This window comes from Diplodia seriata (genome assembly GCF_021436955.1).
Source record: "Diplodia seriata strain FDS-637 chromosome Unknown scaffold_9, whole genome shotgun sequence".
NCBI lineage: Eukaryota > Fungi > Ascomycota > Dothideomycetes > Botryosphaeriales > Botryosphaeriaceae > Diplodia > Diplodia seriata.
This window is the reverse complement of record NW_027117316.1, coordinates 2,112,726-2,133,500: the sequence shown is the minus strand read 5'-3', so window position 1 is coordinate 2,133,500 and position 20,775 is coordinate 2,112,726. Positions and strand designations below refer to the sequence as shown.

At 60.0% G+C, this 20,775-nt stretch overlaps 6 protein-coding genes and 1 non-coding gene across 7 annotated transcripts; 5 read left to right on the top strand and 2 right to left on the bottom strand.

Moving 5' to 3' along the window:
• Window positions 1–585: 585 nt before the first annotated feature.
• On the top strand, window positions 586–1,773 carry SLS55_009052 (uncharacterized protein; the record flags this gene model as incomplete). The annotated part of the gene is made up of 3 exons (XM_066780456.1): window positions 586–593; window positions 787–794; window positions 1,184–1,773. The coding sequence occupies 3 exons, from the start codon at window positions 586–588 to the stop codon at window positions 1,771–1,773; spliced, it is 606 nt and encodes a 201-aa protein (XP_066629685.1).
• A 3,849-nt stretch (window positions 1,774–5,622) lies between these two features.
• Window positions 5,623–6,729, top strand: SLS55_009051 (uncharacterized protein; the record flags this gene model as incomplete). Its single annotated transcript, XM_066780455.1, has 2 exons — window positions 5,623–5,948; window positions 6,000–6,729. The coding sequence occupies 2 exons, from the start codon at window positions 5,623–5,625 to the stop codon at window positions 6,727–6,729; spliced, it is 1,056 nt and encodes a 351-aa protein (XP_066629684.1).
• A 1,404-nt stretch (window positions 6,730–8,133) lies between these two features.
• SLS55_009050 (uncharacterized protein) lies at window positions 8,134–9,132 on the bottom strand (the record flags this gene model as incomplete). The annotated part of the gene is made up of 1 exon (XM_066780454.1): window positions 8,134–9,132. The coding sequence occupies one exon, from the start codon at window positions 9,130–9,132 to the stop codon at window positions 8,134–8,136; it is 999 nt and encodes a 332-aa protein (XP_066629683.1).
• Window positions 9,133–10,012: 880 nt separating this feature from the next.
• Window positions 10,013–11,425, top strand: SLS55_009049 (uncharacterized protein; the record flags this gene model as incomplete). Its single annotated transcript, XM_066780453.1, has 3 exons — window positions 10,013–10,055; window positions 10,140–10,243; window positions 10,346–11,425. The coding sequence occupies 3 exons, from the start codon at window positions 10,013–10,015 to the stop codon at window positions 11,423–11,425; spliced, it is 1,227 nt and encodes a 408-aa protein (XP_066629682.1).
• Window positions 11,426–12,570: 1,145 nt separating this feature from the next.
• SLS55_009048 lies at window positions 12,571–12,659 on the top strand. The gene has a single exon. It is a non-coding gene; the product is annotated as a tRNA-Cys (tRNA).
• Window positions 12,660–14,761: 2,102 nt separating this feature from the next.
• SLS55_009047 (uncharacterized protein) lies at window positions 14,762–15,400 on the top strand (the record flags this gene model as incomplete). Its single annotated transcript, XM_066780452.1, has 1 exon — window positions 14,762–15,400. The coding sequence occupies one exon, from the start codon at window positions 14,762–14,764 to the stop codon at window positions 15,398–15,400; it is 639 nt and encodes a 212-aa protein (XP_066629681.1).
• A 2,876-nt stretch (window positions 15,401–18,276) lies between these two features.
• SLS55_009046 (uncharacterized protein) lies at window positions 18,277–19,647 on the bottom strand (the record flags this gene model as incomplete). Its single annotated transcript, XM_066780451.1, has 1 exon — window positions 18,277–19,647. One exon carries the CDS (start codon window positions 19,645–19,647, stop codon window positions 18,277–18,279), a length of 1,371 nt encoding a protein of 456 aa, XP_066629680.1.
• Between the last annotated feature and the right edge of the window lie 1,128 nt (window positions 19,648–20,775).

Here is a 20,775-nt window from a genome sequence, read left to right as displayed (position 1 = left end):
CAGGCAAGCTCTGGGTGCGCGAGCGCATCGCCCAACTCCTCGACCCATCCGCCCCCTTCCACGAAATCGGCAGCGCCAGCGGCACCGTGACGTGGGGGCGCCGCCAGGACTCCTCCTCCTCCGACCCTTCCAACAATCCCACCCACCACGAAACCCCCACCGCCTTCACGCCCTCCAACAACGTCCTCGGCCTTGGCACCCTCCTCACCGGCGGCCCCGGCCCGTCAAACACGACCACCCCCCGCCGCATCCTCCTCACCGCCGACGACTTCACCCTGCGCGCCGGCCACGCCGACGGCGCGGTATCCGCCAAGTCGCTGTACGGCGAGCAGCTGGCGCTGGCACTACGCCTGCCCGTCGTCAAGCTGGTCGACGGGTCGTCGGGCGGCGGGTCGGTGTCGACGATCCGCGAGGCCGGGTGGTCGTACGTGCCGCCGATGCGCGGGTGGGCGGACGTGGCGGCGCAGCTGAACGCGGGCGTGCCCAACGTGGGCGCGGTGCTGGGGCCGGCCATCGGGCTGGGGGCCGCGAGGGTCGCGGCGTGCCATTTTTCCGTCATGGCGGGCGATGTGGGCGCGTTGTTTAATGCGGGGGTGAAGGTTGTTGCTGGTGAGTTTTTTTTTTTTCTTTTTTTCTCCTACCCCTTTTGTCTTCTTCTTCTCTCTGTAGGGTTTGGGGAGGGGGGCGGAGGCGCGGAAGAAGAAGGAATGGGCTGACGTATGTTGATTGGGGGTGCACCTGCAGGCGCGACGTTTGAGGAGGGGCTGAGCTTCAGGGACCTGGGAGGGCCGGCGGTGCATTGCACGAACGGCACGATCGACAACTTGGCCGCGGACGAGGCGGGATGCTTCGAGCAGCTGCGGACGGTGCTGGGCTATCTTCCGAACTCCGGGACTGAGGTGCCGCCGTTGCTTGCGAACGGGGATCCGACGGATCGAACGTCACCGGAGCTGCGCAGTGTGGTTCCACGGAGGAGAGAAAGGATGTACAATCCGAGGAAGATCATCACCACCGTGGTGGACAGAGGCACTTGGTTTGAGATCGGAGCGTTATGGGGAACGACGGCGATTGTCGGACTGGCACGGCTTGGTGGGCGCCCGATCGGCATTGTGTCGTTGAACTGTGAAGGTTTGTGGGAGCAGAAAGTAGAGACGTGTGGGCGGTCAGCTAACAACATGCACAGTCAATGCTGGTGCCCTGGACTCCCTGGGTTCTCAGAAGATCACCAGACACCTCAAGTTCTGTGATGTGTTTAACATTCCTGTTGTGCAGTTCGTCGACATTCCGGGCTACGCCGTGGGAACCGTCGCGGAACGCACGGCGACGATGCGCCACGGCATTACGTTGGCGACGACTTACTACAGCACATCGATCCCCATCTTCTCCGTCATCGTACGCCGTGTGTATGGCGTGGCCGGCGGCATCATGGTCGACTCCCGAGAGCCGCACATGCGCGTTGCTTGGCCCAGTGGGGAATGGGGCAGTCTCCCTCTCGATGGTGGTATCGAAGCGAGTCATTCGCACGAACTGAAGGAGATTGAAAGGAAAGAAGGGAAAGGGAAGATGAAGGAGAGATACAAGGAGCTAGAACAAGAGTACAGGCGTTTGATGAATCCGGTACGGACCGCGAATGCGTTTGGAATCGAGGAGATCGTGGATCAGGCTATTACAAGGCCAATGTTGGCAGAGTGGGTGAAGCATGTGTACGAGGTGCTGCTGCCGTTGAGAGTGCAACAGAGAATCGCGGGAACATTGAAGCCAATGTTTTCGTAATAGCGGTGCATTTCTAATAGCAAGAAGATAGTTCACCGACTGAGGGATTGAAGCGCTGATGTGGTGCCGGTGTCGTAAGGCAAGACGAGTTCCTACCAAGACAGCACCGACGTCGTCTTGATCAACAGAAGATGCATTGTCAAGCGTGACTCTAGATGATAAGAGCTGCTTGACTCCAGTGGGCTGCCTGTTTGCATGAGTTTTAACTGGACATTATCATCAGGACAGTCATTCACCGGTTGGCTCTGATGAAGCTGCAAACCCTGAGATAACAGTCAATGCTAGCTCCAACGTCTATGGTCATTGAAACTGTAGGCATGTTGTCAAACGGTATTGCAGATGCAAAACAATCTCCAGAAGTGCCATTCCGGACGACATCCTGAAGAGCTACCGGCAATAGTGAAGGGCATCCAGATGTCCCCTAAATGCTACTCTGGTACGGCGCAAAAGTCCGGTCGCTTGGCTTGCGATAGCATTTCGCACATCCATATTTAGCTCCAGTCGACCCACGGGTCGACCGCACAGCCACAAGCGACACTTGTGGTCGCCGTCGGGCAAGCACGAAACACACGAAGGAGCGCCGCCCCCGTTGCAATCATGGGAAAATACGGGCCGTCATCACTAGTTCCCGCAGAGTCGCAACAAGGAGAACCGCTGCCGCGCGAGACAAAAAAAGGAGGGAGGAAAAAGAAAAAGAAAACGCCGCGGTCGGTTGGAAGGGAAACCCTTGCTCTTTCCGCCGTGGGCAAAGAAGCAAAGACAACGTCACTCCACGCTGCTGTGATGCCGCAAACGAAACGGTTCCGGGGGAAAATGATAATCTGCCCACATGTGGTGACACCGTCAGCTTATTCGACGACGACGAGGCCGCAGTGAGATGAAAGGCGAGACGCTGGCTGGCCAATGTCTCGGTGGTCGCGTGGACGGGATTGTCGATCTTATTGGGCTCCTGAGGCTGGCCGTGTGTTTCGTCTCTCTTCCGCCCAGCCCTGCCCAGCACAGGGGTAGGCAGAGAAAGAGAGAGAGGCCTCTGTGGCCTCCAATCAAAGATACGGTGGTGCTTTCTTCACGTGCGGGCGACAGAGCCGCAGCGCACGTCAACATTGATTGGTAGCAAATCGAACAACCCACGTCATTGCACGTGGGATTTAATCGGAGGGTGGCGAGAAAAGCTACCGACGCGGCGGGACGTGGGATAGTAGCTCTCCCGGGTCGGAAAATCAGGGACCAGGGGCAATGCGAGATGAGAAAGTCTGGCCACGCGGGATGGCGGGATTGTCGTGCTGTGATGGCGATGGGCAGCCGGGGACCTGGATTCTGGAAAGACAATCACCCCCTCTAAGCGCAGCTGAGTCGCCCGCGGCCTTGTGACCAGCAGACGCGTGTGCGCGCTCCTCGTGTAGATTGTTACAGAGCCTCTGCAGTGGCGCGTGCGGGCTTGGGGACGGCATACGCGAAAAAGGAGACGCGGAGGCTGGAGCAGTCGACAACACCGCGCGCAGCTTGGCGACAGGGACGGAAAGCCGGAGCGCGGGAGCTGTCTAACAAAAGCGACTCCCACGCACCCCCCTGCCCCCGTGTTTTGCGTCCCCCACACGGCCGGCTTCTTTCCGCGCATTTATTGTCAATAAATATAGCACCTGAGCGCCCGGAGCGGAACCCGAGACCGGGGAAGCGCGGATGCCGACCAGGGGGCTTAGGCAGAGCCTCCAGTCCCGGCCTCTCTCAACACCAACCCCTTTCCGCCCGCCCACATGACTCCAGCCCTGCAGCAATCGCGTGTCAGCCAGAGGAGCTGCCGCGCCAGTCTGGTGCCCCGATTGTGCAGCCCACGGGAGGATGCTACAGGCCCTGTCTAGCTGCAGGCCGAGTGGCGGGTGTGCTGCTGGAGTGAGGACAGGTGAATAGTTGCTCTAGATAGCCGTGGCTTGGCCGGTCTGGCGCTCCTGGTCTGCACCGTGGCGGCGTCTAGGCGGCGGCTGGAGATTGCCTTCCAGATGCGCAAAGGGACTCTCCGCCGATGGATCTGGCATTCATGGCGTCGCCAGAGCCTCGTGTCAATAATACACGTGCCAGACATCGACCTGGTGCCGGGCTCGCGGGAGCACAGATGGCGATATCGGGGAGTGTGAGGCAGCAAGCAGCCGACGTCGCGTCTTGGGCGCCGCTGCTTACAATTATGAAATTTGGCGTCCCAAACGGGGGCCCACTGCATGAGGACTCTGATGGCAGCGAGAAAATTTCACAGCGGGCGCGGTGGAAAAAGAGGGCGGCCGCGGCGGATTCGCGGGCGCCTGAGTAGCTAGCGGCCGCCCATGCCGCTGGCAGATGGGTTTTTATGGAGCGGCGGCAGGGAAGGGTTTGGGAGCTGTCAGCGCGCCGGTCGAAGGTTGGAAGAAGCGTCGTGCTGGGCCCTGGATGATCGGCGCGAAGGGGCGCGAACAGTGACGCTCGCTTGCCGTCCCACTTTGCTTATCTGTGCGCAACCGCGACGCCACCGCACAGCAGCCCACCACCCACCGAGCCTGCACCAAGCGTCGAGGGTTCCACGTTCCACGTTCCGCCGCCAACGGCCGCGCCCACGCTCGGCAAGCTTCCCACGCTGGCACCTGGCACCTGGCACCTGCCTGGCCGCTCACCCTGGCCCTGGCACCCTGGTACCCTGGCACCCTGGCCGGCGCGCTGACCGGCGCGCCCACCGCGAAGGATGCACCTGCGCCCTGGTGGGGACTCCCACGGCTCCTGGGACAGACATGCCACAGCCTGCCGACCGACATTCTGCACCTCCCAGCGTCGGCCGTTTAAGCCGTGCAGCGGATATGCAAGCCGGTGCGCCGCGCCCTGATAACAGCCCGTCCGCGCCAGGCATCCCGGCCAGGAGCAGGAGACCGGCCGTGTCGGTGAGCTGGTGGCGTGGGTGTGGCAGCGGCCACGGGGATAAAGCAGGCGTCGGCCGACACTGCGCGCCCAGGCGAAAAGAGCTGCTGCTGCCAGGTCCCGCTCCGCCGTCATCATCGCCATGTCGTAGGGCAGCGCCGCGGCGGTGGACCTGCGTGGTGGGACTGTGGGGGAGATGACGCTAGAAAGACTGGGTGCTCGCCCGTCGTTCGCATCCGCCGCTGGCCGAGAGGCCACGGGCGAGTAGCCGAGGGCGAGGGCGCATCGTCAGCCGCGCTGCCCCCGTCAGCTCGTGTACTGGGCGCCGTGAGCCAGGAGGCCTAGCGGGCGCGGGAGAAGATTCTCAAGCTTCCATTGTGGTAGCGCGTGTCGCCGCTCGCTCTTGGCCACGGCGGATCTGCCTTAGCACCGCTCCAATCTGGCATCCGCCGGCGCTTCTTTGCACGGATCGACCTACCCTGCAGGAGCACAGACGCTGCAAAAGTAGAAACAGTGGAGCCGAAGGGAGCTTGGGCGGATGGTGTGCGAAGCCGCCAGCCGTAACACCGACAGTGACATGGTGACGGCGTGCGCCAGCCTGCCACTGAATAATCAACCTCCCAGCTGCAAATAAAAGGGTCTCCTCGCCGCCGTCCTGCTTGCCCGTCACCGTACATCCTCCCTCAGCTTCCCGTCTTTCGCGTGCCGTCCTTTGTTTTTCACGGTCGCATTCGCACTGAAAAAGGTACACCTCGCTCCTCCCGACACCCAGACCCCCTAGACCCTCCACCGTTCGAGCCTCCTTCTGCATCTTGCGACCTTGCCCCGGCCCACGCCCACCCGCTCGGCAACAATCAGCTCACCCGCTTCCTTTTAAACAGCTCCGCCACTCTTCAACCTCGACTCTTCAACAACCTCCGATCGATCCACCTTCTACGACCAACTCCACCTCTTTATTTCTACACATTCAAAATGCTCTCCCGTCAGATCCTCAACGCTTCCCGCGTCGCTTCCAAGCGCGTCATCGCTCCTGCCACCCAGACCGTGCGCACCTTCAAGACTGTTCAGTCCCAGCAGAACGCAGAGGAGATCAAGGCTGGCAAGGTTCTTACTGTTACCTACAAGGATGGTGTGAGGCAAGAGGTTGAACTTCCCGTTCAGGAATCCTCTGGTCCCGTCGCCCCCCCTGGCGCCGACGACAAGAAGCCTGCTGTGCCCCTCGAGAAGAGCGTCCTTAGCCAGCTCAACTCCACCATGTCCAAGTTCACTCTCCCCGGCAAGGTCGCTGTCGTCACTGGGTAAGCTCTCCGCATTCCAACCCAATTGACCAGGTGCTAACATCATCCCAGCGGCGGTCGTGGTCTCGGTTTCAACATGGCCCAGGCTCTTGCTGAGGTCGGTGTCCGTGGCATTGCCATCATGGATGTCCAGCAGAAGATCGGCGAGGAGGCTGCCCGCGAGCTCTCCGAGCAGACCGGCGTCGATGCCCGCTTCTACCAGGTTGATGTCCGTGATGGCGGCGCCATCACCCAGGCCGTCAGCGACATTGTCGACCACTACGGCCAGATCGACGTTCTCCTGAACTCTGCCGGTATCGCCGACTCCAACATCAAGGCCGAGACGTACGACACCGAGATGTTCCGCCGTCTCGTCGACATCAACCTGACGGGTGCCTTCCTCGTCGCCCAGGCCGTCGGCAAGCAGATGATCGCGTCCAAGAACGGCGGCAGCATCGTCATGGTCGCCTCCATGTCGGGTTCCATCGTCAACTACCCCCAGGAGCAGTCGTGCTACAACGCCTCCAAGGCCGGCGTTGTCCAGCTCACCAAGTCGCTCGCCACCGAGTGGGCCCGCCACGGCATCCGTGTCAACTCCATCTCTCCCGGCTACATGGACACCGCTCTCAACCGCGTGCCCGCCCTCGACGCCCAGAAGAAGATCTGGATCGAGAACACCCCCCAGAAGCGCCTCGGTGCGGTCGACGACCTCAACAACTTGGCCGTCTACCTCTCCTCGCCCGCCTCTGCTTTCATGACCGGCTCCAACTGCATCATCGACGGTGGTTACACCCTTTGGTAAGCGCTAGTGAAGGTGGTTTGTGCATATAACACAACTTTCACTGTTGCTTGATACCCCGTTGTGTTGGATTTTATCGCGATGAGAGCAGATTCTTTTTGGTTGCAATGTCGTTGCCTGAGGTTTTGACACGTGTTTCTTCCTGGGTTTCTTGCTTGCAAGTTCGGGTTTTCGAGGTGCATGGTATAGACGAGACATTGATGTACACGGTGGGGGAAGTACTTGTGCATATTCACAAGCGATGGCGTTTTTTCTTTGCTCCTTTTTCTCGCTACGGTCATAGAAGACACGTGGGAAAGAGGCTATACTCAGTCGATTGTTCGGTTTAGACTTGGGTTAGAAGTCGGGTTCTCCCTTGCAAAGGGTCCGACAGGCGTAGTTTTTTCACTGCTTGGGCCCTTGGCGCCTACCCTAATTAGCGTTCGATGGGAGGTGAAATCAAAAGTTGTTTCGAGGTCTTCTCACTTATTTGTCTCGATTTGGTGTGACTTGTGACATTTGCCATCGTCACTTCGCCGATGTCCTTTTCTATTCCACTGATGCTGCTGGAAGTGTGCCGGACGACGGGTGCGTTGTCTTGAACTCACGATAGGGGTCACCTTGTTCAATTGCCTTCAGGTCACCACCTTGTGGCCAGAATATCCTCGCAACGTTCAGAACGAGCACGTCGGATTTAGCATCTTGCGTGATGAAGCTCGTGCCAGCAGCTGGCGAGACAGTATGGCGTTTTCTACATAGAGCTCGTCCGTACATTGATTGGCCGAACCGTCGAAGCAACCTCCGAGAAGCCCCGGGGTTAAAAGTGAGGCGTGCAGATGATCGTCCGGGTCGACCGTAACGTTATCGCGGGAAAAAGGGTAGGTATCTCTGATGTGAGATGCCCGGGTGGGTCCAAGCAGGGCGGGCGGCCTGGCCCATCCACGAGAAGCAAGACCGCCCGTCCGGTCCCCCGTGCCCCCCCCTCCATCCCTCGTCTGTGGCGCTGCGGGATGAACCTTGGTCCCCACTTCACGATCTTGCCCCGTGCGTCTTTCGTTCTCTTGTCCCTTCCGTTCCGTTCCCGCTTCCGCTTTCCCGCCCATAGCGTGTGCCTGAGCTTTTCCTCCCTCTTTTCCCCTGCACTGGCCAGGCGTTCCCGCCACAGCCCCCCAGTCAGTTCACGCTTTTCTTTCCCGCTCTCGGCCGTTTCTTCCCTTGTCCGTCCCTCCCTCCCTCCCTTGGCGAAAACCCACGTGCCCGCCACTCTCCGCCGCCGACGCCGGTGCCCGCCTTTCACTTTCCGCTGCCCGCCCTCGCCACCGCCGTCGTAATCTTTGCCGTCGTTAAACACATTTCCGTTCGTTACGATTTCTTCCCAAGCCTTGGGGCACGCCCCCACCCCAAAAGTGCGTTCTCCCACTTCTTCACTTACAACTTGCTCTCCCTCCCGCCACCGCCACCGCCACCTCCATCTCCACCGCCCGCTCCCGTCGCCGCCGCCGCCGCTTCTTCCGCCATCCTCCTCCGCGCCCGCCCCTCCGCCTCCCGGGCAAACCTCACATTCCTCTCGCGATAAACCCGATCCCACAACCTCGCCACATCCTCTCCGACGACCGCCTTCGCATCCGGCGCCGGCGGCTCGCGATAGATGACGTCGCCAACAGAAACCTCGACCACCTTCCCGTTCTTGACGGTTCCGTCACCGACAAACCCCAACAGCTCGTCGTACGCCCGCATCATGGTCGCCATGGGCGTCTTGGCGGCGTCCGGATACGCCTCCATCAGGCCGGGCGGCGCGAGGTTGCTGGGCACCATGTCGGGGCACACGGCGTTGACGGCGAAGCCGCATGCCGCGGCGTCCGGGGCGAGGGCGCGGACGAGCCCGACGAGGGCGTGCTTGGAGGCCGTGTACTGCGGCACGGCGGGCAGCGGGTAGAGGCCGGCGGCGGAGGCGGTGACGATGATGGAGGGGGTGGGGCGGGGGCGGGAGGGGGGGACGTCACCCGGCATGGTAATCGGGATCGAGGCGTAGTGCGCGAAGAGCTTGACGCCGGCGTAGACGCCGAGGAGGTTGACGGCGAAGGTGGCCGTGTTCGGCTCGGTGGGGGGAGGGGAGGAGGCGGTGATGGGGGGGCCGGCCGCGAGCAGGGGGAAGATGCTGTCGCGGTCGTCGATGCCGGCGTTGAGGGCGGCGAGGTCGAGGCGCTGCCGCCAGGCGTGTGCGCGGGCGAAGGCGGCGGCTTGGCTGGGCCAGGAGGAGACGTCGGTGCGGATGAAGAGGTGGCGGGAGGGCGGGAGGGAGGCGCTGGCGGGCGGCGGGTTGAGGTCGAGAAGCACGACGTCCCAGGATTTGGAGAGGAGGTGCTGCGTCAGGGCCAGGCCGATGCCGGAGGAGGCGCCGGTGATGATGGCGACGGGGTTGGCCATGGTGTTGGCGGTGGTCGGGTAGGGTTTGAGCGACGAGTGACGTGACGGGAGGGAAAAGGTGGGGAACTGTGCTGAAGTGACTGGTGTGCGTGAATGTTGGCGGTTGGTGATATTACGATGTTACTGGTAGGCGAGCTTGGGATCCGCGCTGGACACGCCCGTCTACAATCACGCGTCAGAAGCGAAATCAACGCTGCAAGCGGCGGGTGGAGTCTTATTATAAAAACACATGTCGGCAGTTGAGAGGAGGTCGGAGCCAGGCGTAGGGGAGCCCCGGCAGCCGGGAGTTGTGCCGCGAGGTTCCCCGCACAGCGGCGGTGGGGCAGCCAGCCTCATGGCGCGAGTCGTGGCTGCGAGCCGCTTGGTCGTGCTACAACGCGCGGGGACGCGGTTCGATGCCTGAGGCCACCGCATAATGTTGGCTGCTGGTGATGAGGTCAATCGTCGCGTGGGTTGGGCTCGGGTGCTGCGCCTCACCTAGGCGCTCAGTCGGCTGCCTAGCGAAATCAGCGCCACCTACGCAGCCCGTCGGCGGATAAAGTCGCACGTCTCACCCACGCGCGCCGCAGTGGCGGCTTGACGCGTCGTGAGAAATAAAGCGCGTCTTCATGTGGTCGTGGGTGCTGGCAGAGGTGCAGGCGGCGACGGTGACGGGTCGCAGGCGCGGCGCCATGGCCCTACTAATCGGCAGCCGGCAGCCCAAGCCGCTCCGCGCGCAGCCGGGATCGCGGAGCCTTTTTGGCGCTGCTGATGACTGCTGCGCCTGGCACCGCGTGCGCTCTCCCAGCTGCCCAGCCGCACATCTCCACTACTCCTCCACCCTCCAACTCCTCGTCCTCGCCCTCAGTGATACCCGCAGTCGCCCTGCACCCCCGCCACCATGCCTCTGGGAATCCACAACCCTTTGCCTTCGTCCGTCGGCAGTCAGTACCCCTCCCTCCGCCGCAGCCTTGGCACCACGCCGGGCGATCAATGACGTTGCTGACTGAACTGCGCGACCACCCCAGGCGAGATCAAGAAGACGGGCAAAATCCTCGCGTCCTTTGTCGACCCGCGGCAAGCCTTCGGCCCCGACAAGGTCATCCCGCCGCAGGTGCTCGCCAATGCTAAAGTATGTCGTCGCCCTTTGCTGCGCGTGTTTCGCTCCACTTCCGCCGGTCCCGCCGAAACAAGCCAAAACAAAACAATGAGCTGACACGGCCTTCGCGCGCAGGGTCTCGCTATCTTGACCGTCTTCAAGGCCGGCTTCCTGGGATCCGGTCGTTTTGGCTCGGGCATCGTCGTCGCCCGCCTTCCCGACGGCGGCTGGTCGGCGCCGTCTGCCATCGGCACCGTTGGAGGCGGCTTCGGCGGCCAGATCGGCTTCGAACTCACCGACTTCGTCTTCATTCTCAACGATGCCAACGCCGTCAAGACGTTCGCGCAGGCCGGTTCGCTGACTCTGGGAGGCAATGTCTCGATCGCAGCCGGTCCGGTGGGTCGCAACGCCGAAGCGGCCGGCGCGGCCAGCCTGAAGAGCGTCGCCGGCGTGTTTGCCTACTCCAAGACCAAGGGTCTCTTTGCCGGTGTCAGTTTGGAGGGCAGCGTTCTCATCGAGCGTCGTGATGCCAACGAGAAGCTGTACGGCAGGCGTGTCCCGGCGCGCATGCTGCTCGAGGGCAACATGCCTGTCCCGCCTGCTGCGGATCCGCTCATGCGCGTCCTGAACTCGCGTGTTTTCTCCGGTGCCGGCAATACCACTGCTGCCAGCGACGCCATGTACAACGACATGCCCGTCTACGATGACTCGCATGAGGACGTCGTTTGGCAGGGTCGCCGCGGGTCTGCGATGGGTGAGGGTGTCCGAAGCGACCGCACTGGTTCCGTGCACGGCAGCTTTAATCGTCCTTCTCGGTCCAGCACCTGGGCCGACGACATCTACGACAGGACGCCTGCCCAGGGCAACAGCAACGGCAACGGCCTCAATCGCTCCGTTTCCACCCGCGCCAATCCCACCGAGACGTTCGACAACATCCATAGACGTTCAATGGGTTTCACCGGCAGTGAAAACTACTCGTACAGCGACAAGCCGAAGCCCTCGAGGCCGACGGCGCCGAAGCCGCAATTTGGTGCTGCCAAGAGGGCGTCGCTTGCTGCCAACCAGGCCATCGCGAAGTTCACATTCGAGGCTGATCAGCCGGGTGATTTGGGCTTCAAGAAGGGCGAGGTTATCACCATCCTGAAGAGGACTGAAAACGAAACGGACTGGTGGACTGGCAGGATCGGTGGCAGGGAAGGCATCTTCCCCAGGTGAGTGTTTTGTTGATTCTCGAAAGAATGTCCATGTCTAACATTTCCGAAGCAATTATGTCGAGATGGTCTAATCGTTTCGCTTTCCCGATCCGCACCCGGTTTCTGGCGCCGCCCCCGCGCCTAACCAGCCCATGCAGCACTCGTTGCCGGCTGCGAGTTTCGATGTTTGGAGTCTTGGGTTCTACGGCTTTCCATCTTACGACTCCCTTCTCCTTGTCCCACTTATGCGCCATAAAAATGGTCTGTCCCTTCCTCAAGATTGGTGTCCTTTGCAAGTATACCACTTTCGCGAGAGTACTACGTTGTTTTGCAAGATCATTACTACTTCTTCTTGAAACCCCTTTTCACCGGCATAGCATGGCGTTCACACGGTCGGCGCAGTAATGAAGTGGTTTCATCATCCATCAATTCCCTTCAGTTCGGTAGTATCTTGATCATTCAATCTCTCTTTTTCTTCGGGCAGAGAAAACATTTACTTTTCATCTACAATTACGCGCCATGTATCGATACTTGTGTGACTCGGTCTTCTTCGGGCCCGAACACTAACCGCAGCAAACATCTGGATGGCAACGAAATCGTGAAAACGGCGAGCTGAATCTCTCTGGCAACCGGAATAGCGTAAAGCAGGACTCGGGAATTTTGAGACACCTTTCGTACTCCTGCCGCAACTTGACGCTGCATTTGGATTTCGCAGGGTCATGCGCGCATATTATGGCCTCGCCGCTGCTGTACAACAGTACCACGATATCAGCTGTATCCGTTCCCAGCATTCAGGTTGCTAACAAATACTCGGCGATTGGTTTACCGATTATTGAGCACTTAATGCTGACTTGAGATATGAAATCAGGTTTGAGGACGGTTCAGCCTTCAAGGGTGCGCCATCCCAGCCTTAGGGGATGCAGCCTCTGTCATCCTTTCACACAGCTTTTCAGCTACGGACTCCTGAGAATGGTGTGCACAAAGCCTTGCGGCACACAGAGATGCGAAAGCAAAAGAGCAGCGCCAACAACCTGGATCGGATGGTGGGGGAACGTCGGGCTGATTCTGGCTCAAACTCCTTCGGTGCCGATGCGGGATGGCAACATTTCAACTACATATTGCAAATTAGCGCGGCTGTTTCTCATCGAACAAGCGAGTCGACATCAAGCATCAATAGCTCAGCGGCAGAGCGCAGGATTGCAGTGAACAACATTGCTATTATCCCGAGGTCCCCGGTTCAATCCCGGGTTGGTGCTTCATCTTTTTCTTTTTGTTCCCCGCGCACCCTCCCCGTCTCTTCTGTAGCTTCAGCTCCTACCCGTACATGAGCCCGTAACATGGATTGCGGTTCGGCGCTTCCGTTATGCTTCTACCTATCATTTTGCGCCTCAAAAGAGCATCTCCCGTACAAAAAGGGTTGTGAGGTCGAACGGCGTCCGAGTTGTAGGAACAGGGGCGCACCAATGGAAAGAAGGCCCGGCCGGAAGAAAATAGCCATGGTCGACTCCGATTGGCACTTGTCCATGTGGTGGCTCTGGCTATTTTCAGCCTCGCGTCGGATAGGTGCGTTGTCAAAAGGGGCTGCTGCGACTGTTCTTTTTGGTGGCGGGGCGGAGTCGTGGCGAGGCGAGGCGAGGCGGGGCGGCTCGGTGGACTCCTCGGCGGACTCTGCGGCGGGCTTGACAACTCAAAGCTTTCGGGCCGAGGGGTGGGTGGGAGTGAAGAAGTGGTATCGAGATTGTCATGTACGACATGGACTGTGTGGATTCTAGGTGCTGGCTAGCTCCGGACATACGACGGTGTCGAAATAGGGTGCAATCAACTGTTGTCACGACCTCAACGCCAAGTCATGCGGTAGCAAAGCAGTACCTCTGCTTCATTGTTCAAGAAGGCTGTGCCGCCGAATTGTCATTGCTGATTCTACTTGTCTGCAAAGTACTAGACCAGAAGAACATCCATTCGAATTGTCTGCTACGGACATTGCACGCTCTTTTCCTTTGTTTTAGCAGAGCAATCGACAGCTTTATTCCACAATGGCGCAACGGGCATGGTCGATTGTTCCCAGATCCTGGCCTCTTATTACCAAGTTTGTGACGAGGGAACGATCGCGTTGATAGTTTAGTCGCAGTTGCTGTCAAGATCTCTCGTAAAGCCTTTACCGCTGATCCGGTAGCTCTCGTGTTTTTGATGACTTTCTCTCAGAATGATGCCTTCTAGTGATGTTTTTACCACCATCAGGCACTTGGAGCATTTCTTCGGCAGCATCGTTACGTTGATCCGCTTACCCGGAAAATCTGGAGGCGTGCTCTTCTGCGGAACTTCACGTTTCGGTAAGCCGACCGCCCTTTGTTGTACCTTTATTGTATTTCATCTTCTCCTTGCTTCGTAGCTCCACACCCTTCTCAACACTTCCTGACAAAGTCGCCTCCACCCTCGCGCCACATGCCCTGTGCGACTCTGTCATACGCATGTTTCAAACTCGTAACATCATTCTTGCAGCCAAGCCGTCTCAAATGTTCACCCCAACATGGTTGCCACGCTGGAATCGTCTTCCTCCTACACCACTACAGATTTCTTCCCCCTCCCCTTCCGAACGGCGTTGCACCGTTTTGGTAGCCTTTTCTGGTTTCCCAAGGCATTTGATTCAGCTCAGGTTCGCCCATCTCGCCTCCGAGAGAACAGTGAGCCTATTGTAAACAGTGCATCAAGGGATGCGATCAACACCACCTCCCAAATTCTTGAAGGAATCAGAACTTCGCTGTGATTGGGGTTTGAAGGCTGATCTTAGATTACACAATCCACGGTATCTTGCGGCGCCTTTCTAGCCTTACTGATGGAATCCGACCAAGCGGGGAAATTGCAACGCCCCCTCGCAAGCTTAAACAGGTCTCTCCTGGGGCATACCATACCCTTCGCTCCGCGTGCACTATGACCGTCTAGAAGACCTCGCAGCTCAGCACACACGCAAGACCCCACAGCTCGAGACCCCCAGGTCATCATGAACGATGTGTTACCGACAAGAGACGGTTCGGGCTCCAGCGTCTACATAGGACCCTGGATCAACCGGTCTCATGGACCGATCCTTGGAGCAACCCTCACGCTGGACCGTCAGAGCGGAGGACTTCTGATTGCAGCCCTGGCCCTATTCATTGCCTGGGTCGGCACCAGCTTCTGGAGGATATGCTGCTTCGTATCCCACCAAATCTACTCGAGCGACACCGCCCAGGATGGCCTCTACCACCAACGACAAGCAGTACTTCGGAACTCAGGCAGCGCCTGGCGCGGATTTACCAACTTACTTCAATTGGGATGGGCGTGGCGTCGGAGCTCGAAGTTTTCGTTTTGCCGCACCCTGCCCATGGTTCTCTGTGCCGCATTCTGCGTGTGCGCCTTTGTCATTGCCGGCATCTTCTCTTCCATGGTATCCACTTCTTCCGGGAACGAAGTCCTGATCTCCAGCCCAGACTGCGGGTACACGAGTGCCCAACTGGACGACCCCAATACGTTGGCCGCGCAGACATTCGAGCCGTACCTGCGCCAAAATGCACTCGCGTATGCCCAATATGCGCAGCAGTGTTACCAGATGAATGCCTCTACCGTAGTCGATTGCTCCAAGTTCGTCAAGAGAAACCTAACCGGCACGTCCCAAACGGACGCAAGCTGCGCATTTGCCGATAACATCTGTCAGAGCGACTCGGCAAACCTGGACCTGGATACCGGCCTTCTTGATAGCAATGACGACTTTGGACTCAATGCGGCGCCTGAGAAGAGATTTCAATACCGCCGAAGAGTTCAGTGCGCACCCCTGAAGACGGACGGCTACAAGCGGGTCTACAGGACGCGGAGTGGCAAGCGATACATGAGGTACTACTACGGCGAAAGGGCCTCGGGGGGTGCCGAGACCGACAAGCACACTTACGAGTACTACGACGAGTCCCTGACCGACTTGATCGAGACGAACATGACAAGCGCGCAGCCAGACTACACTTTGAGGTAAGTTCTTCCTCCACGACCAAAGAGGGGGTATTGATGCCTTCCACACAGCGCCCTCCACTCCTTCTCGGTCAACAGCACCGTCTCCCCCTCCTCCTCCAACTTCCTCCCCATCCCACCCCTCCGCATCCCCAACGCCGACGTCTCCATCTTCTTCCTCTCCGGCAACCAAGTCCTCTACACCGTCCCCACAAACGACACCTGGTACCGCGGCAACGCCTCCATCCCGGCCGCAGCCCCCCTGCCCCCCCTCGTCGCCCCCTCATCCTCATCCTCCTCCTCCCCAGAAACCCAACAAGACGGCGGCGGCGGGAGCGGTGGTGGCACCGGCAGCGACAGCCAATACTACATGTCCAGCGAAGCCGCATCCCCACTCGCCTGCGCCGTGCAAGAGCAATACTGCAGCGGCGGCCTGCCGCCGGACCGGCGCTGCTCTTTGCTGGGCTCCTCTGCCGACGCCCTGGCCGACATCACGGCGCGGATCCGGGCCCTCGCCTCCTCCTCCTCCTCCTCCGACGGCGGCGGCGACGACGGCGGCGGCGACGGAGAGACCCTGACGCGCTTCAAGTGGCTCGCATCCGTGATGGGTAGCACGGCGGGCAGCGCAGGCAACCGGCCGCTCGACATGGCTGCGGCGGTGGGGCGGCTGGGGGCGCAGCTGCTGACGGGGCGCTTGGGGCTGGCGGCGGATGGCGTGCAGCGGGGGGCGCTGCTGCCGGCGCAGTGGCAGGCGGACGTGATGCACTGGCACGCGACGACGATGGCGGCGCTGCAGGGGGCGTTTGTGGAGACGGCGACGGGGCCGGCGGGGGAGGGGGAGGGAGAGGGGGGGCTGATGCCGTGGTTGGTGAGGCCCGAGGGCCAGGTTGAGGGAGCCATGTGTCGGAATCAGGTATGTTGGTTGTTGGTTGTTTTGTGCCCGCCCTTCTTTTCGGATCGCTGTCGCCGTATGTTGCGGCAGGCAGACCGGCACTCGCTCCCATGCTATATCACTTATACCCCGGCCACCCTCGGCACCACCACCACCACCATCACCACACTAACAAACGGGGGCGCCACAGAAAATCCGCAGCCAATCCCACACCTCCTTCGCCCTCTTCCCGCTCTTCTTCATCCTCGCCGCCGGCGCCCTCGTCATCCTCACCTCCTGGATCCTGCCAGGCCTCCTCGTCTCCATCGCCCGCCGCCGCCTCGTCCGATTCCACCGCCGCCTATCGTCCCATTATTCTTCTTCATCGTCCCCGGAGTCCCCCCCACCAGCAACGGCGTGCGAGAACACCACCACCAACACCACCACCAACAACGACACCAACAACGACACCATCCCCACCCACCCCGCCCTCGCCCTCGCCCTCGCCCCCGCCAACAACATCGACCTCTCCGTCGACACCACCACCTACGCCCGCTACGAATGGCTCGCCACCTCGACCCCGCAGCTCGTCCGCCTCGCGCACGAGCGCGTGCCGCCGGGCGTTGCGGGCGCGACGACATGGACGCGCGCGGCGAGAAACGTGCCCATCACCACGACCACGACCAGTACTGCCAATAACCATACTACCAACACCTCCACCGAGAAGCCCCAAACCCTCCCACTACCCCACTCCCTCGCCACCGCCACCGCCGCATCCCTCGACCTCACCAACCCCCACCACCCCCGCCTCGCCCCCGCACCCCCCACGCCACCCCCCGTGCCGAAGAAGGCCAAGGCGCGTCAGAACGGGGGCAACAACAGGAAGAAGAAGAAGAAAAACACGCCGTCGCAGCTCTCGCTGCTAACGGCGTCGGGGGCTCGCGATGGGGGAGGAGGAGGAGGAGGTGGTGGTGGTGGGGGTGCCGGTGGGGCAGGAACAGGAGGAGGAGGAGGGGTGGAGATGCGCATGCGGCACAGCCCGCAGCCCAAGTTGCCCGAGATCAAGCTGCGCGAGGTGAGCGGCGGGTCGACGGGCGGCGGGTCGGAGAGGACGCTGAGTACGGCCATGGCGGCGGTGGTGGCGGGAGGAGGGGGAGGGGGAGGTGAGGGGGAGGGCAGTGGTAGTGGTAGTGGCGGAGACGGAAGGAGGGAGGAGGAAGAGGGACGGGGGCGGGGACAGGGTCGGGGGGCCGGTGGTGGTGACGGTGGTGAGGGAGGAGGAGGAGGAGGAGGAGGAGGTGCTGGGACCGGGACCGCTGGGCCGGATGCCGTCATCGTCGACGCCGTGGCGGCGGAGCAGAGGCTGTCGAGGAAGGAGACGAGGGAGGAGGCGCGGCGGCGGGAGAGGGAGAGGGAGGATGTGTTGCTGAGCGAGCCGCTGCTGCCGGACTATGAGAATTGGCCATTGCCGCCGAGCGGGTCGTTGACGCCGACGTTGTCGGGAGAGAACGAGGGCGAAGGGGGTGGGAGGAAGCAGAGTGGTGGTGGTGGTGCGGCGGCGGCTCAGGGAAACGAGGCTGGCCAGTTGAAGAAGAAACGGTCGGACGGGGCTTTTTTGTAGTGTGCTTTGTACTTGTACCATTGTTGTGCCGGATGTATAATATGACGTTATAGATGTGTGTTGCTTTCTGCTCTTCTGTCCTTCAGAACATCCTATTCCATGGCTGATTCATCAGTTCCCTACATATGGCCTGAGCCAAATATCCGAGTTTGAAATTGGCTTGCTGAAACAAGTTCAATCAGTAGGACACTGGGCCTCTTTGCGGTGTTCCTGAATGTCCTTTGGACGTATGTGCGGCAGTTGAAGCTAACATCCAGGTGTAGATTGGGTTTTGAAATGGTGAAACTGTATCCAACCATAGGATTCCAGTAACCACAGAAGTAGAATATCCCAATCGCGCGGGCTCAGGGTGAGCTCAACTCTCTTGCAACCACTCTGATCAGACTGCAAAGATCCAACGATACCCAAATCACGCGTCTGCCCCCCAATATTCCTTTAGCTCATCCGCCCGCCACTTCGTCGCCCACCCGCTCTCATTCTCAATCCTCGCCAAAACGTTCAAAATCGCCCTATGCTCACTGGGATGGCTCATCAACTTTCCCGCAACCCACAGTGGCTGTAATCCGTTGATCCAGGCCCCGTGGTGGCTATTGCTTGCCGCGATGCCGCAGATTTGGCGGGCGTGCCAGATCAGACTTTTCGCGCTCTTCTTATTCTGGGAATTCGACCGCAGAACCACCTCCTTCGGCTTCTCCTGCAGCAGCCGGATGGCGCAGAAGTGGTAGAGCTGGTTGCCATTGGTGGCCGGCGGGTTGCCATACAGAATCTTGGGGAACGGGAAGTCGTAGTCATCGAATGACGCCGGGTACGAGAGGAGCGGCTGCATCTCGACTGGCCGCGAACTGTACCAGTCCTCTACGAGGTCCCACAGCGCCTTCCAGCGCGCCACGTACTCGGCGCGGGCATCCGGATTCGACACCGTGTCGCCCCGGCCATTAATGACGTTGACAACAGAGGCGGACAGGAATACGGCGTAGTTTGCGTAAGCGTCGAAGCCTTTGCACTCGTTCTTAAAAAGGTTCACGGCAGTCGACATGGGAACGTGGGACGAGAGCCAACGATCCAGGGGAACCTTGGTGCAGTTATCAGAAAGATATCCGCCCCAGACGTCCATGCGCGCGAAACACCAGAAGAGTGCTTGGTTCACACCACCAGAAACACCTGTAATGTTGGCAGCCTGAAGAAGAATGGCACAGCCGTCAAGATGTCGACCCCAGTCCTTGGGCGATACAATGATCATTTCCAGAACACACAATAAGACGCTCGAAGCGATGACTTCAGTGCTCATGGTCTCAAGCTCGGGAACTAGGTTTTGGATCGCTTCTTGATAAAGTCCGAGGCTCTCCGTGTAGGGTCTGGACGGATCCTTTCGCTCCTGTTGCCGAGCGGAGAGCGCCAAAGCCGAATATCGCAGGTGAGGGCAAGTCTTTGCCATGACAGGGATGGAAAATTGGAAATGTCGCTGGTTATCGAACTTGTCAAGCCAGGGGGCCACCTCGTTGAAGTAGTTTTGCCAAAGCTCAATTTCGCGCTGCTCCTTCAACGTCTTTGTGGGCGGTGGATGGGTCATGGATTCGAGCCTTGCGGCAGCACGGCCAACAGTGTCCAGATCATGACCCGACATGCCATGGGGAGCTCCGCTCATAGGCAAATCTGGAGTTCCATGCCTGGTGAGCCCACTGTTCCGAGCCGTCTCAATGATGTGACTGTGTAGGTTCTGCTGCAGGTCCTTGTAGGCGTGGCTTGGATAATAGAGACCATTAGATGGCGAGTCGACCATGACTGGATCGTTGGAAAAAGCAGAGGATACCTCTGCGTTCATATCCTGAGATATCCAGGGCCCCTCGTGGTCTGTCATGGCTAGCTCATGTGAAGTATGCTGCGTAGGTTGGGATGTCAGGAAGTCCAAGGCAGCTAGTTCTCCCGCGGAAAGAGACAGAGCTGGTGTCTCGTGGTCAAGACTGTAGATATGGGCGTTCCCAGGCGGTGCGGAGGTAGGTGTGGGTAGTCTGGAGCGAACGGTCGAGTAGGTCGAGGATGAGCTAGTTCGGTTCAGATGAGGGTGTGCGGGCAAGCCCCCGTCTGTGCGCTGTTGGCCATTCCCCATGGCCCCGTTTCCGCCTGTGTGCCGCTGACGACGTCCATCGCCGGCGTCCACCTGAGAGTTCTCAGCAGCGCCACGGGACTTGTACGAGGGCATACGATTTTCCGAGTCCAGGCCGTGCGGTGCAGCAGGGGCCTGGAATTTCGGCGCGGAGACTGGGTTATGATGGTGTTGAACGGGGGATTGACCGGCGCTTAGGGACCTGGATTGTTCGGAAGAGGCCGAGGAAAAGGCTCTAGCCGCGTGGGAAGTAGCAGCAGGCTCATCATTCTGCTTCCAGGGCCAAGTCTCGCGTGGCTCGCTTCCTAGCGGTGTTGTGGCCGTGGTATCCTGACAGTCATCGGCCGAAGCATCATCATCCCGACAGGATCGCATTACAGAGGAAGTGACGTCGATAATCTGCCAGGCGTGAGTGCGGCAGGCTGTCAGTCAGAGCGGATATTCGAGACGAAGACGGGCATACAGTGAAGTCCGTATGGCGCTGCTGGCTATGGCGGCCAATTTCGCGCATGGAAGGGTGCTCGCGGGAAAGGCCATTGTGGCGGAAGATGACGCCGGTATCCCACTCGCAGGCCTCGCCGTGCTTCTGGCATTTTGTGCAGGTTGGATGTACCTCGTCGCCTACGATGGGGACGAAGTTAGCCTTGCATGCGCGAGGAATTGGGAGGCATCCGTCGACGTGCACTTCTTCCGTTTGCGCCGGCAGTTCAGACAGCCGTGCCGACCGCGCTTCCGCTTGTGAGCGCCATCGCGTGGAGGCTGGGCCGAGTCGCTGGCAGGCGCAGAGGCGCGCCGTGCGCTGGA